This window comes from Varroa destructor, unplaced genomic scaffold (assembly GCF_002443255.2).
Source record: "Varroa destructor unplaced genomic scaffold, Vdes_3.0 BEIS01000003.1, whole genome shotgun sequence".
NCBI lineage: Eukaryota > Metazoa > Arthropoda > Arachnida > Mesostigmata > Varroidae > Varroa > Varroa destructor.
In genome coordinates this window covers 1,965,210-1,981,577 of record NW_019211456.1, presented here as the reverse complement: position 1 = coordinate 1,981,577, position 16,368 = coordinate 1,965,210, and the positions used below count along the sequence as shown (strand labels likewise).

At 39.0% G+C, this 16,368-nt stretch overlaps 3 protein-coding genes across 8 annotated transcripts; 2 read left to right on the top strand and 1 right to left on the bottom strand.

Moving 5' to 3' along the window:
• Positions 1–69: 69 nt before the first annotated feature.
• Positions 70–7,406, bottom strand: xit (ALG6/ALG8 family glucosyltransferase xit). Of its 3 annotated transcripts, XM_022796561.2 has the most exons (9): positions 7,272–7,406; positions 4,869–4,947; positions 4,343–4,536; positions 4,017–4,188; positions 3,551–3,763; positions 2,698–2,802; positions 2,013–2,156; positions 1,536–1,843; positions 70–1,289 (listed from the first exon to the last, which is right to left on the bottom strand). In XM_022796561.2, exons 1-9 carry the CDS (start codon positions 7,346–7,348, stop codon positions 989–991), a joined length of 1,593 nt encoding a protein of 530 aa, XP_022652296.1. In that variant the 5' UTR covers positions 7,349–7,406; the 3' UTR covers positions 70–988. The 3 variants fall into 3 exon arrangements, with proteins under 3 accessions (XP_022652296.1, XP_086838704.1, XP_086838703.1); XM_086982578.1 differs by lacking the exon at positions 1,536–1,843; XM_086982577.1 differs by lacking the exon at positions 2,698–2,802.
• On the top strand, positions 7,396–15,134 carry LOC111246645 (uncharacterized). Of its 4 annotated transcripts, none has more exons than XM_086982584.1 (3): positions 7,396–7,535; positions 13,411–13,569; positions 13,887–15,134. In XM_086982584.1, the coding sequence occupies exons 2-3, from the start codon at positions 13,451–13,453 to the stop codon at positions 14,209–14,211; spliced, it is 444 nt and encodes a 147-aa protein (XP_086838710.1). In that variant the 5' UTR covers positions 7,396–7,535; positions 13,411–13,450; the 3' UTR covers positions 14,212–15,134. The 4 variants fall into 4 exon arrangements, with proteins under 4 accessions (XP_086838710.1, XP_022652302.1, XP_022652300.2 ...); XM_022796567.2 differs by lacking the exon at positions 7,396–7,535 and adding an exon at positions 7,714–8,013; XM_022796565.2 differs by lacking the exon at positions 7,396–7,535 and adding an exon at positions 7,714–8,187.
• On the top strand, positions 8,208–12,939 carry Impbeta11 (importin beta11). The gene has a single exon (XM_022796560.2). It carries the CDS (start codon positions 8,266–8,268, stop codon positions 11,320–11,322), a length of 3,057 nt encoding a protein of 1,018 aa, XP_022652295.1. The 5' UTR covers positions 8,208–8,265; the 3' UTR covers positions 11,323–12,939.
• Positions 15,135–16,368: the final 1,234 nt, after the last annotated feature.

The window sequence follows — 16,368 nt, the reverse complement described above, 5'->3', positions numbered from 1 at the left end:
TGAAACGTTGGTTTTTATCAGTTGATTGTTTAGATTAAGTTAGTATCAGTAATAGGAGGACGCCGAATGTATGTTGTAATACGGCCTTAACACACAGTTTTATTTTTCATTCAATAAATTTTTATTTGAAAAAAATAATAGACTGATAGTATTTCAAAGGCTATTGATCTTTGTGCTTTGTGCTTCGATACGGCAATATAGGACATATTCACAATTTCTGCACACTTAAGATATGTTTGATATAAACCTAAGTAGACCATTAAAAAATAGGTTTGTCTCTACTCACACGGTCGCTTAGGCAGAAGTACTAGTAAGCACTATCGTACCTAAGAGTGTAATCATCACCTTATCCACAATCAAAATAAATTTTTTTGAGCAAAAGCCTCTGCGATTTACTTTCTCCAATCTAACATGTCGGGAGTGCTATCCCTAGGGTATAGTTTTTAAGTCTTTAGGCTTCAGATACGAATCTATTTTTTGTGTAAAATCATCCAAGATTAAACATTTTCGATTCACTTTATGATCCTAAAATATTTGGGCTATATATGTAAGTATATATATATATATATATATATATAATAATGACTATGGTTATTGCATTTAATTTGATTATTGTTTTAATATTGTGTGTATATACAAAAACTTCACAGGTTTCAGTTTTTCTACTGTTTCATTCACACCCTTTGCTGTTCACTAAGCACACTGACATTCGGTGAACTTGACGTTTTTCAAGTTGACAAAATTTTCATAAAAACATTTGCTAAATACTGCATCTTTTATGAAAATGTCCACCCGGCTAAAATTTTAAACAATCAAGATGTAATAGACAACCAACTTGCACGCTAATTTTGCATTAAGGCATCACACAACGAGCACACCGAATCTTTGTTTTCCAGTACTTTTTTAATATTTTCTAGGTCAGAAATGAATATGTTAAAGTTGTACAAGAGTTATGTATCTCCATCAAAACGTGCGTTTTTCCAGAAATTTAACGAGTTTTTCTATTGTCCGCGTCTAATGGTATATCTAAAGTTTCGTCAATTTGACCGTCACCAAGCTTTAAGGAATTAGATCGAAAATTATGCCTGGCTTCTTTAATCTCATCAAATGTAACCACTAGTATTCGAAGGAAGCACGCGTGAACGCCGAAAGTACAATACACTGATGTTGCCATCAGCGGAAGGAAAGGCAATTGTGGTGTTAAAACATGACCCAGTAGTTCGGTGTATATAAACAGCGGAACTAGGCCAAAGAGATAAAGTTGTCCCCATCGAGACAGATGCTGATATCTGAAAGAGGAAATTAGAATCTATAGTTATATAGAATTTCTTACCCCATAGGCCACTTGTAATCCTTGAATGGATAATACGAGGAACACAAACGGTGCTTGAGAAAGAAGTGAGGTTAATACGCTTGAATTTAGAAGTTAAGGAGCTTTCCATCAATTATAAAAATATAGAAAATATAAACTTTTATGTTAAACAAATATTTTTGAACCGGTACGATTAAGTACACAGAGGCACGGAATTCTATACCTGTGAACGCAGCCTAATGCATATGTAATGTATATTCCGTAAAAGGCGGCCAGTACTGCCTTAATAAAGGTCTCTTCTCGTGTAATGATCAGTGGAAATAAGCAGAAGTGTCCCACAGCGGACAGCAGGACGTAAACGCCAGCCAGAGAGCGATTTATGATAGCCAGCGGAAGTAGACTGAGAAGTGGGATAAGAATGCCTTTTTCGTGTACGTGGAAGCCCACCAGGAACGATACAAGGCCACAATGGACGACTGACTGAATAAATTTCGTTGGATTCGGTCGGCGGAACAATGGAATAAGTGATGGCTGAAATATAGTTAAATTTCTGCATTCAGAGTTTCGATCTTAGAGGCTATTGGAGGCCATAATCACAAAATCTAGAACCAAGCGATATGCGTACACATATTCTATTACGAGTCAAAATGTTCCTCCACACGGCGTTACTTTAAAGGGATGTACGCGTAGTACTTCTTACCAGCATAAGTAGTATCGCTGCAACTATGGTGAGTGCAGGAGGAACGTCCGGAAGTACTGCGAATTGTGCATCGCCGACAAGGCCCGACGTCAGGGAGCTGCGTGCCACTTGATGGCCGGTACGAGTAGCTATGATCTCAAGCAGCTAAGTTTGTGATTCCAGCAATTAGCGCAATGTTGTTGTACATGAAAATAATGGGGATTATTAAGCAAGGCATGAAACAAATGAATGTTCACTATAGTCTACACATGCAGTACTCTTTACTTTTGTAATATCCTAAAAAAATGTTTTAAGATCATGTTAAAAAACTTTTCTCAGTATGTTTTTTAATGCGGCATAAGTTCTCCCGCGCGACTTTAAGACATTACTCAAATTAAAAAGTCATTATTTTTATTAGTTTTTCAAAGATACAAAAAGCATTAGGTTTAAAATGCACTTATAGTATACTTTTGAGTAAACAGGTTGAACAAACTGGACATGTATCAAATGGATGATCGAATATAAAATAGTTAAACGTACATTCATTACCTATTTAGATTCAAGGCATTCAAATTAGATCTTATTGTCATCATTCAATTTGCACAGTGCGGTCTGTTCACAGATGAATTATCTGATTAAAGGAGCGCAAGAATATGTGTTTGACGTTTCTACGCTATTGCTTGTTTAGATCTTATCACTCACTTACCTTATCGGCCCCAGCATACAAAGCCCAAGTGTTAGGGGCCCAGTAAGCATGGACCAAGCCTCGTTTCAATGGGAACAGCCGCGATAAAATTGATTTCAACTGGCCCTGTCGTCGTAAGATGAAATTCGAATGTGTAAATAATAAGCATATCCTTGGTGATAAAAATTAAAATATAAGATTTTAAAGGACTACGAATCTGGTAAAATCAAGGTCAATAAACCTTTTATGAATAGTAATAGAACTTTAATGCTATATTTTGTGTGTTATACACAAATCAGGAGTCAATGTTTTTTAGGTTAGGATTTAGAAATTGGATATTTTCTAGAATTAAACAACGACTTAGTCATTAAAAAGTAGCTGCAGTGTAATAAGAATATGTTTGTAAGGCTACATAGCACTATACGAAGATGAACCGTGCTGAATGCTTTGTATAATAATCTTCCGTTCAATTTGTTTACTCTTTTGCCTATTAATAGTAATTAGCAAAATAGCGGTTAGATTTTTGGAGTGAAAAAATGGAGAGGAAGAATTGATAGGTTATTTTAGGTGACGTCAAGCAAACTGAAATATTGACCTATTACTGGTGTTTTAAAAGAAGCTTTGTTAGATCTCCTAACAACACTGGCTCGGTATTTTCTATTTCATTTCATTTGGAGCACACTTTTACCTACATTAATTCCTAAAAAAAAAAAACTCAACAGGACTCGTAGAAAGTTATCATCAAAGGCATCAAACTTCGCTTAGTTTTTCACAAAGTAGCTTAACTTCAGGAAGAGCCTTTAATACACCTTCAGACGTTTTTAATAACATCGCATTCTTACTTTCCATTCTACAATAATACGATTTCACATACGTGAAGCATGAAGGGCAGAAACGAGACAGTGAATACGGTTAACACAACGGTACCAAGGTGTGCCAGACGATACGCAATGCGCGATACCGAAAATGGCTTCGCCAGGACATACGAGCTGAGCAGGTAAACGAAGAACGGTGGAGCAATATAGGCATAAATGTGCTTCATGTTCAGCAATATGCTGAACCACAACGCCCCCCACCACACCGAGCCCTAAAGAATATCATACGAATGATGATGATTATTTATGGTAATAAACATATTATTCGTAAGAATTACGGGGAAGGGGGGCAGATGCGAGAAACCACTTGCATGTCGATTTTTATTTGTGCCTTTATCGTATTAAAAATAACAAAATGAATTGTTACAAAAATTTCATTTATTGTCAAAGCGCTATACGTTAAGCTGTATCTGCACATTATAATAAATGACAATGAATCTTAGAATATAGAAACACAGAACATACCTGATAGGTTCTGGCGATTGCCAATAGCATAATGCCGGTGAGGATTCCATTATATTGGAAGTGGATATGATCTACAATGAGCAATCCCGGGTTCAGGATCAGGCCTACAAGAACCAGTGGCTGGAATAGAATAGGAAGACCACGAGTTTGCGGATACAGGATGCCGTGCCAACTGGAATAATTAATTAAGCAACTGAGCTTAGAAAATATTTGCGCGTTTTCCCTCTTTAGCGATGCGTGGGAATGCTGTCCATCATTCAAAATATGTGCCTCTCTATTTTTTATTTCAGTTCGAAGTTTTTCCACACAATTAAATTTCCACTTACACGACCGCGGCATAGATGAGGACAATATCTGTACAGATGACACTAAATCTCTGGAAAATAACGCAACGATCGCTAGCATAATTTTCATTTTCTATTTTCACTATTTCCGGATCCACCAGGACCGCCACTTGAGACAGTAGCCATTCGAGCCAAGCAAACAATGGAGGATAATCGAGCGTCCATTGTGAACTATCCTGTATTAAAAAGTAACAAGATATCACTTCGTTAGGTTTTCTTAATACTGTGGTATCACAAGTAATATTTGGAAACGAATTAGAATGATATAATATGTTACCTGGAACAATCCTTTTAGTGTGATTACAGGTTTTTTTTTTTAACTGCAAAAGTATATCAAGAAAAAACGATAGTTATGTCAAGTTGATTTATGGTCAATGGAATATATACATTTTTCAACATTTCTTGTATTGTAGGCCAATCGGCGGGTATCTGTTTCGCAGTTAATATCTATAAGATCAGAATTTCGAGTGGGTCTTTTTCTTCAGTTTAGCCGTGCCGGTAAACTCACCTCGATATACCATTCATTGATCGGACGACTATAGGTTATGGCCAACCAATTTCTGTGTACTTCGAAATCTGTCGAACGACTGAAATACATAGAAGAAATATACGGATTTTTTTTAATGGGTCCAGCAAAGATTGAATTATATCTCACAGTACAAACATAACTGACCAACGTGCAGAGCCGATATTAAAGGTAAGTAAATAACTTCGAATTAATAAGTTGCACCGCAAACTGCATTAACCAATGTACTGAGATTAATAGGCAATATGAGTAAAATACTGCAGAAATTCGCGTACACACAGGTTATTTGTGGGTCAAGAGTGGTTTTTATTATATACGTAGCATTTTTCAAGTGAACAAGCAATTTTTATTACCCCAAAGCTTTTGCTGGCAATAAAAATGAAAACTGAGTATGTCATAAAATTCGATTGAATCAACTTCAATAGAAACTAAGTTCGTTTAACATATTTAAAGTTACGGATTGTAACTTCCGAAGGCTTTCGGAAAGGCATGATAAGATGCCACTTATGCCTCTTATGGAAGTTGAGTGAAACTTTGGAGGCACAGTTTTAATTAATTAAAGAAAAAATTAATTTGATCACCTACTGAGTAGAACAGAGATTACCGGACACTTCATTATATTTATAATTAGCGTAAACATTTATATTCTTATCTTATTATTTGGACGAATATATTTTAGATTTTTCTCACGTCCTCAATAAATATAAGATATATATATATATATATATATAACAGCGATTCGATAGCAGCCCTTTTGGATAGCTATGTTAAATTGCATCAACTCATATATTCAAGACATATAACGTACATCGTTAATACATCCAAAATAAGACCTCAGAGAAGACAATGAATTCCACTTCCATTTAGATACAGTACATTAAAATAAAAGGCCACTAAACTTTCACACTGCCATTTTAAGATACCAAAAACAAACTCATGAAATTTCTGTGTATAAAATACATATGCGCGGTCTATTATTTTAATGATTAACAATTTATGTCATATAATATAAAATGAAAATCTGCAGTACGGACACCGCTATTTCAACAATCGAAGTATGGATTTTGATGATGGTTTCTAGATTATAATGGTCACTAGGGGGCTTCATATCAGGCGAAAGAACATCAAACATTTACTGTGAATTTTAATTTTACATGTTTCAGATATGTTATTGCGGCTTCGGTTATTCTTACTCTTCTTAAACGTGTTTTGCATTAAACGTACGACCGACGGCCAATCTGGCTGTTTACTCATTTTTTTTTAGAAATTCGCCTATTTAAACAAAATCACATGGCTATTAAATTTCACATCATTGAAACGCCATCGAATCAATATCTTTAATAATAGAAATATTAGCTTTATTTAGGGATCAGTCACCTTGCTCAAACTTATTCTTGTAGCGACATATGTACAAAAAGAGTTGGTAGGTTTCTAGTGTTGAGCACCAATCGCAAAATGCTTATACCTAAATAACTGTTAAACTTTATTTTTACGTTAAGAAAAGTATGAAATGGTAATAAAGAAGGTATCTTCTCACATCACACATTTAATAGTATTTTCATTGTATAATTCTAAAATACAATAAATGAAATCAATATGCTTGAGTGCTTCGAATAAATTCTAGATTGGACCTATTTCTAATTATCGTCAGTAATTTATAAACCGTCCATTTTGCATTGTCCACAAACACTTCTGATTAAATGTGATTAAATGTTTTCAGTGCTAATAGTAAAGTCTTGGGCGTTGGGGCAATTATACTTAAACTGGGTATCATGCCCTTAGCTACACTATGAGACAAATACAAAATCTTATGCTCAGCTATTTTTTGTGCTCCGGCATTTACTTGTCAGTGTTTGTGGAATGTCGGCGGGTCCAGGTAGGTGTAATATAAAAACAGGCCCTTTATTTTCCCTCTCTGTCAATTTGAATGCACAATACAAGAAAGATTTCACTTTTATCATCGATGCTGCTATTCGTTGGCATTTTCTTTTATGCTGATTCATCAAGACGCTGCCTCGAAATTAAGTAAATTAAAATTAATCTTGTTCTATCAGGCGGAATATCTTTTATATATAAAAATAATTCATCAAACCAGCGTTTAAATGAAGTCCAAAGTTAGTAGTCGCTTGGTTGCATAAATTTATTAGTCCATCAGCGCGCAGACAAGCACCCGCCGAGTTTTCAATCTGGTTACATATAACGCACTTTTTAGTCGCAATTACTTCTATAATCTACTTTAATTTAACGTATGCACTTACGAGCATATTTGCAAATAAACTTCTTTGTTGCAGCTAATAGGCCAATAGACGCCCCAGCTGCACCTCAAAGTTCTCTAAGTGCATTTCTTTCAAATAGAATGATTAGCATTCACAACTATGTACTCACTAAGTCCAGACAAGAAGGACTTTAATGCATGTTGCCAGGCCAACAATAGTCAACACATCGCGTTTAGAGTTCCACATTTCCACCTTCCACGTTTTAACCGGTTTATGTACGGTCCTCCTTCGAACGCACAAGTGGACAAGCGATCCGATTTTAGCCACGCAAACTTGACTTTAAATTTCGCGCTATTTGTGTTCATCAAACGGCGCGCCACACCTGCATCTCTAATAAAAGTCACATTGAAGAAATCAATAACTTCAAATAAAGGTATTTTGGTATCTTTTATAGAGTATATACTGAACAGAATCTATTGTCTCAGTTTAGCGGATTGGCAATTTGATTCTCGAAAAAAGTTTCTGTAAAGATATTCGTTTTCGTCTGCGAAGGTCCGTCTGATGAAAACAACAAAATACACGGTCTTTTCGATCAAATCATAATAAACAAAGCTGCACTACGTTTGGGTTTAGAGAGTATACATTGTAGTCATAATATTTTGCGCGTGCCATTCCGCATTTGCAATTTATTTATACGGCAAGTTGTTGGGCCATTTCTGCGCATTTGTCTAAGTATGCGTGATTTGAAGTAGTTAGATCTTTGCTACTAGGTACTGCGTGCGTGCCTACTACCGTCCGCGGAAAAACCGAACAGACTCATTTATTTGGAAGCTGAAATCTTGAGTTCTAGAAAAAGCCTTGGAGAGGGCGTTCTGCTTCGACAAGATGAACTTTCTACCGTGGAAGAAAGAGTAAGCACAACTTCCATCTAAACACCACGACGCATTGTGAGTTAACGGGGAGAAGCCGGGTTGCACGAGGGAGGGCTGGCTACTAATACTTCTACAACTACTGCTGCTGTTTGATCGTTTGAGGACCAAAGAAGACTGTGTGGGGGACTCGTACTGCAAAATCATAAAGCAACGGTAGGAACAAGCAGCAGCAAAAGTGAGAACCTTTAAGCGTATTTATATCAGATTTTTCTGAGGAGCTGGCGTCCAAAAATGGTGTCTTTAGAGGAGCTGACCGTTGTGTTGGGCCAAGCATTGTCCCAGCAGCAGGCCGACGTTAAAATTGCCGAAGCTAAATTAAGCAGTTATGAGGTACAGGCCGGCTATCATCATGCCCTCATGACAATCTTCTGCAGTCCTTTGAAAGAAATTAGCAACGAAATTCGGTGGATGGCTGTTGTCTGTCTGAAAAATGGCACCAACAAATACTGGCGTCGAAATGCCCCTGGTGGCATTGGTGAGGAAGAGAAGAGTGCTATTAGAAACATGCTCCTTCAGGCAATTACCATGGAGCTCAACCAACAGTTAGCGTTACAGGTATCTCTAGTTATCGCTAAAATAGCTCGTTACGACGTCCCAACAGACTGGCAACCGCTGGTTCCGTTTTTAATGTCGAACTTGGATTCACCGGCAGGTTACCAAGCGTCGTTAGCATTATACCACGTCGTCAAAACGTTAACGACCAAGCGAATGCTACACGATCGACATATGTTCTACGATCTTTCAATTCAAATCTACGACCCGATTATCGGTTGTTGGAAAGCTACAACACAGGCATTTGTGATGGATAATTCCAATATCCTTATGATTCAGAGGTCTCTGCTGTCTTTGAAGAGTATCAAGCTTCTTCTTGTTCACGGCAGTAAAAACGGCCTTGAGCAGCGGCTGGCCGACTGTTTTGCAGATTTGTTCGACTGGCTTCTGACGATGCTGAAATACCGAGCGCACTACTGTCAAGCAGAACCGCTCGCGACGGTATTGACGAAGTGGTGCCTGCAGTGTTCAAAGATCCTCCTCGAGGTTCAAAAGACACACTCTATGGCTTATGTTCCCTACGTAAAAAATTCGTTTGAACTTGCACTTCAGTTTGCCTTCAATAAGGACTGGCGGAATGTGATGTTTGAACGATGTCTCGTTAACGCCTTCAACCTTCTCAAGGCATGCATTGACGAGCCATTTTATCGTGGCAAGAAGAGTGAAGAAGATCCGGCAATAGTTGCAAAATATGCACCGGGCTCGGTTTCATCGAACGATCTTGTCGTCCAATTTTTCAAGGTCGAGGTAGTTGCCGAATTCATCCAGCGCCTGATATTTGATTTTTTCCCTATTTCGACTGATGAACTGGAACGGTGGGCAACTGATCCGGAAAATTATGCCACGCAACAGGGGGGCGATCTATGGAAATATTCAATTCGGCCGTGCATCGAAAGCCTGTTCCTCACCGTGTTTTCGGTGTTTCGTCCAATCGTCATGCCAATCGTAAAAAATCTCGTTACTCAACTCCAGCCGTTAATGGTCGAGCCAACGTATGAAGAAGCTCAACGGCGACAAGCCATATACACTGCTGTAGGTTTGGCTTCGTATAACCTCTACGACGAAGTCGACTTTGATAAGTGGTTTTTGCAACAGCTCATCCCCGAGCTGAAGGTGAACCACAAAAACTATCTGATCGTTCATCGAACGATACTTTGGATGCTAGCGCAATGGTCCGACGTGAAGTTATCCGAGGAATTGCGACCAGCACTATACGAAACGTTGGCCGTATTCATGGGACGCGAGCATGACATCGTCATTCGTTTGTCTGCGTGCCTTTCGTCGAAGACGGTCGTCGATCACTTTGACTTCTCTGCTGAAGCATTTGTTCCTTTCTTGGGCCGTTATATGTTCGCCTCTTTTCATCTATTAGTTGATTTAACCGAATGCGAGGGCAAATTAGTCGTGCTACAAACGATGGCCTACATTCTTGAGAGAATGGGTGACGCATGTCAACCCTTCATTCCGGAACTCGTCACATTCTTACCACCACTGTGGGATCAAGCGGAGGAACACAACCTTTTACGAGCAGCTGTCGTCGGTGTGCTTGTTCGCGCCGTTGACGCCATGGGTCCTGATAGTGTACATATGTATCCATTCACACTGAAGATTATTGAGCACAGCGTCAACGTTGAGGAGCCACAACATGTTACCCTCATGGAGGACGCGCTTGATTTGTGGCGCGCAGTTCTCGAACAATCCCCAGAAGAAAACGATGACCTGTTGGCATTAGCCAAATTCATCCCGCCGATTCTTGAATTGGGCTCCGAACATCTCGAGCCAATAACAAACGTAACAAAGATGTATATTGTACTGTTTAAGATGAGATTCCTCACTCTTTTTCCCGACAAGTTAACGGAAACGCTGGGAAACGCATATCAGGAATTGAGTGTACAAGGCTGCACCTTCATTTTAAAGATTGTCGACATGGCTATCCGAGTGGCACCTGCTGAAGCTGGCCAAATCTTCTATCGACTGCTTGGCTTTGTCCTCGACGAGATTACGGCTGATGCATACATCCGAGAGCTGACTAACACGTCATTTTCGATCTGGTGTCGTCTCTTGCTGTTCGCCGAACCGATAGCTATGCGTGTCTTAGCTGACCGTGCGGCCCTAACTGCTAGTGCCAACAACAATGCCCACGCTCACGGCGATCAAGCGATCACTCGGCAACAACCCCAAGCACCGATCGACATCGATGGCGAAATGAAGGTCGTTCTCGATTGGTGGCTTAAGAAGATGTCATCGGTAACAGTCGTCCAGATTCAAAAACTAATGGCAATAACTCTGTTGCGACTGTTAGTTGATCATTGGAGCCCTGTGATGTACAACAAAGTATGCGCAATTGCTTTAGCGGTATCTGAACTCCTTAACGATATCGTCGAGCCGGCGACTCGCGGTGAAGGTGACGACCAAACCTCGTCGGGAAGCCCAGGAACGTCGGGGTCAGCTTTAGTTGACCTTCTTCTCATCCCAGAGGATGCTACAGAAAACGCCTGGACAGAGTTGGAATTTGACACAGCGAGTCGACATAGTGCTCGCATGTTTGAGATTATCAAACGCGACGTAGCCCACACCATTGTCCTCTCGGACTTTCTCCTGCATCAGATGCGTTCATTGGCAGCAAAAATTGGCGAGAAGCAATTTGCCGAAGTTTTACAGGAAATTGATTGTGAAACGCGAAACACGTTAGAGGATCTGACTAAAGCGGGAATGTTTTGCACTTTGACTAGGTAGTGATAGATATTGTGATATCTAAGAAGGGGTTCGGGTAACCCAAATGGCGCAAATCGAGTGATAACAGTTTCCATTTTGCATTGTTTACGAAAAGAAATGTACTCTGAATTAGCTACCTGACACGTTTGCACAGCTGCTCAAATACGTTAGTGCTTTGAATGAGCACAACCAGCGCGCGACACGAAACTCGGAAGTTGTTCGACCCGACGCTCGGTGTTTTGCTCTACTACTATACGTAGATTTGCTTGAAGACAAGTGGGCAACTTCTGCATGACAAAGGGCTTTATAGCGATTTTTTGGGTGACATCGATAATTTGAGTTATACAGAACCACCGGTTAGGTTTTTCTGGCGTCGTTTTGCACGACCCATCTTGACAGCAGAAGTGTTTCTCAACAGTTTTAAAATTTGAGTTTGAAAATATTCTAGTAGAGGGTAATGTATTTATTTTAAATAATAACTCCGCCTGCAGAGTAAACTTACTTTCCGTCTAATCAACCTTCAACCTTTTAGGAATTTGGTTGAAGGCACGAGGTAGGTTAAGCCGGAGGGGTCCAGTCACATAACTGAACCAACAAACGTTAATATAAAGTGCGTTCGAATAGCTTCTCTTCTGTTAACCTATGTTGCTTCCTTATATTATCTAATACCAGGATAAGAGGATTGAGTTTCTCGGTGATCGAAATTCCACCCTGACAATCCCTGACAGTTTATCCTAAAAGCAAATCCAGATAGCAAAAAAACAAACAAACAACTTTACGTTTACTTTGTGAGAAGGCGGCGCTTGCTATATTAAGTTATGATCATATTAGTACAATTAAATTTTTCCAAGCCCACCGGGATTGCTTGGCGGCTGACCACTGTTTTCAATATGTATTATCATATTCAAGTAGATTCGTTGCCTGTTTGCCAAAGTTTTGTTTTTTGAAGCTAGTAATTGGAAAATAAGAGAGAAAGATAGATGAATGGTAGGTAGGAGAAATGTTAGAGATTATTAGGGCAACCGCTGTTTTAGTAAACAAACAGTTGGGTGGACTTACGATGAGTAGTGATCATTTTTTGTAAGCCCCTTTATCCTGCCCGGTTCTAGACGTACAGTAACAGTTTTATTCCGTTTGTTTCCTTCGGCTAGTATGTCCAATACGATAGGCAATCGTTTGAGTGTTGTGTTGACTTGAGTGCGTATGTTTGGGAATGACGCAATCGGCCAATATAAATGAGTGCAAGCAACATGCAAAGTAAGGCAACTATATATAGTAATATAGTGAATGATAGTTCGCGTCGAAAAAGTGACGTAAAAGGAATTGGGTGACTTTAAAGGAAACACGTTAAGTAAACGTCTGCAAAGTATGGCGGATAAACGGTCGATGGTGAGATAGACATCGTCGCTAACTATGAGAAACCGTTAAAACAGATTGTATTTTGTGCCCCTCGATGGGATCGACAATAGCTCCTGCAGTAACCTTATCCCTGCAACGTTGATTAATCTGTTGTTAATAATGTGTATAATACTATTACCACCACTAAAGTATCTAGACAGTAAAATCGACAGATCTTTCTGCGGATGAACTATGCTCTAATCATTTATGATAATAATATAAAGAAAATTCATTGCAATACATTGGGTGTTCTCATTTTTGCCTTGGTTTTATGCTAACATATGCTTGGCTAAATCGATTAGTTCTTTTAACAAGTCTAGAAACATACGTGAAAACAACTCGTATCGAGGCCGTGTACCGAAGGTAAAACTCTGTAGTTTTAAGATGCATATTATCTTAGTCATGTGGCATCTATACCGACTACAGGCTGTGGACAAGGTCTTCTAGTTGAGCCCTATTCCTATTTCAACCTTTTTCCGGTTAGGCCGGTTTCTTCTGTTGACATTGAATGAATAGCGTTGCATTAGCAGAATTAAATGAATTACTCTCAATACATATTAGTTACTCTAAAAGCAGAACAAGAAATCCTCAAGATGGTCTCCTGCCGGGTCACCAATATCTGTCTGTATGCTTGTTTTGTTGGTTTGCTCTCGGTAATCGTCTTTTATCCAACTGCACCTGCCCCGATTTGGTGATGGCGCCACTGCGTAGGGTAAACAAGGAATCGGTACGGTGCCAAAGATGTCTCGGCATGGGCCATTGGACATACGAATGTCGCGGGAAGCGTAAGTATCTTAAAAGAGACACACGCACTCAGCGCCTACGAAAAGCGGAAAAGGAAGCAAAGCTTGCCAAGGTCATCGAACAACAGTAAGTTAGAATTTAGATTTGCAAATCTGTAAGCAGTAGCGCGAAATCAAGAGGACGAAAGCTTAATTCGGGCAGCAAGCCATTGAATTCGACAACTACAACAATTGACTCTTGTTTTAATAGGTTTTGTCATTTTGTCGCCTGCTATGTTAGGCAAATGGCCGAGGGGGTTAACTGTGATCTCTCATCCTTTGAGCATCAGAACTTTAATCAGTTGTCACCTTACAGATGTTGCCAATAACTTCGGCATTTGATTTAATTATGTAGGTTTATGTTTCTCGGCGCCATAAGAACGAAGAGTCCGACTCTTTTTATAGGAAGCTACAAAAGTCTATGGAGAAAAGTGGTGAGCATCGTAAAAAGCACAGAAATTATAGGAAAGCTGAGCGTAAGGGCATGAAACGTCGCCGAAGGTCGCCGTCGACTTCATCCTCTTCGAGTTCATCATCATCCTCGTCGACCTCAGGAACCTCGAGTTCGTCTTCGTCTTCGGATAACTCGGAATCAGATCCCGATTCTGAAGGTAGTAGTGGCAGCTCCAGAAGTGATTCCCTATCATCCGACGAAGAATGCAGTTCATCATCTTCGGACGGATCAGACTATAGAAAACGGCAAAGGAAAAATAAAAAAAGTAATGACTAATAGCTTACGAATGTACCCATGCATGTCTACATATTAATTCGAAAGACATCCCATTTCTTTGTTTTGTATAAGGGATGGCCTGTACTACAAACTTCTCTAATAAGTCTAGGCCTCAAAATAAATGTTATCTGGACCGGATCGACTTGACCACAAGATCGAGACAACTAAGCTGCATTAGGTGTTATAGTAACTGCATCATAAATGGAAGCGTTTTCCCTTCAGTTTCTATTTCTATATTTAATTATTTTGTAACGATACGCACGTGTATTAGCACGAAGTTCAGGCATACATGTAAAGCATTTAATCATGGTTCCAAAGCTACAGTAGGACAAAGAACAATTAGAAGTACGATATCTTTTTAGACAGAAAATGTGTGTATATACAGTACTCTAAAGGACGAATAAACTTTGTAGCTTACATGCCTATGATTATGTTGTTGAGCCTTTCGAGCTCAATGATAATTAATTGTTGGAGCTCCGATGAATAGTAGGGGTATATTCGTCAAAGTACCACCGACGTTTGGGTAACTAGATTCGGTTGAATCTCAAAGGGCGTTCACGATGAGATTCAAAATACTCCGAAATCTTTATCGACTATTCAAATGTTATAAGATAGCATAAGAGCAATTGTGTGATGTGTACAAAATCAGTTAATGTTAGACATGGCTATTAGAACTTATTAGGTAGGAACGAGGGTCGAAAAATTATATATTTTCTATTATCCTTGGCAACATTCTCTATACGATTATAGTACTGTGACTTCGTTTTGGTTGCTATGGGTTACTACTATGAGCTCTCCCAGAGCGCTTACACAAACTAACACAACAAACCGAATTATTTTCATACTCGTACATATATTGCATGCTGACGGAGTGTAAATAATCTCTGTGTAATAGTAATAAAACCTATGTATTGTATATATAATTTTTAAGCTAATTTCTTGGTGCTAGGTGACTGATCATAGTTTTGAGACTTCTTTTGCGCAGAGAAGATATGCACGATGATGCTACGTTTTTGACAGAGCTCGCCGTCATCGTTTAACTCACGGAGCTCTCTCGCTTGAACTCACGGCAGCGTGAACACAGTTACATTTAATCCGGCAATGTTTATCCTGATCATTGTTGTCGCCCCCGGTATACACGGTCTGATTCACTCCAAATTCAAAATAAGGTTATCACTTTTCAATAATTTGTATCTTGAAACTAGATGAAGCTGTCATAAGAAGTACGTTATCCTCCTTCTAATTGGATTAATGTTTTTTAAATTTTTGTACAGTCTTATTTAATCTCGCGGTAGACTTTACGTCATTTTTTTAGACAAACCTTTTTTTTTTATATAACAACTTTAATCCATTTTAATAACACATACGTATTGGAAAAATACCAAAATATGCTGTTATCACTATTGAGTGAGGCAGATGACATGTTCAGACCTGAACGGTTAAGTAGAAGTGGTAGCTTAGGACATAACGGGTTTCATCAGAATAAACCGGTCACGTATTGCAACAAAAATAACTTTAGTTATTTTTATTATATTCAGTGAAATAATTCTATAAGAACTATTATTATTAATGCTGCCTAAAAGCAACGCCTATGGATTTTTTTTTGATAACATGGTCGTATATAGTTGGAAGTAGCACGGCAAACTAGGTCTAATAAGAATATGATCATAGCTGTACATACCGTACTAATGTGCGTAAAGAATTAACTGTATCTTCTTCGTAGATCTATGTATGATTTAATACATCGTGGTCAAAGTATGGGCATTTCAAATGGGTATGTTGATTTATGTTGAATGATATTGAGACTGACTTAAACTTTCCACCACGGTTACCGTGTACTTGCTGAAAATGGTCGAGAACAAACATAACATCATGCATGTAAAACAACGAGCCGACTTTCTGGCTTAAGCTAAAGCAGGTAAAGCATATGGTTACAACATAATTCGAATTATAGAACTTAAAGCTTGTTGTTGGCTGTGGGCAGAGAAAAGCGATTAACAAATTAGCCAATCTAATGTTGTCTACCCGTCCCTAACGGCTACCAGCTGATGGTCTCCTATGAACCGTAAAGCAACCGACGAGGAAGGTGTTACGTCTTTTGCCCTCTGGGCGTGTCCGTTACAACCTACCCCACCTAGACATTTTGCTGCGCCAATG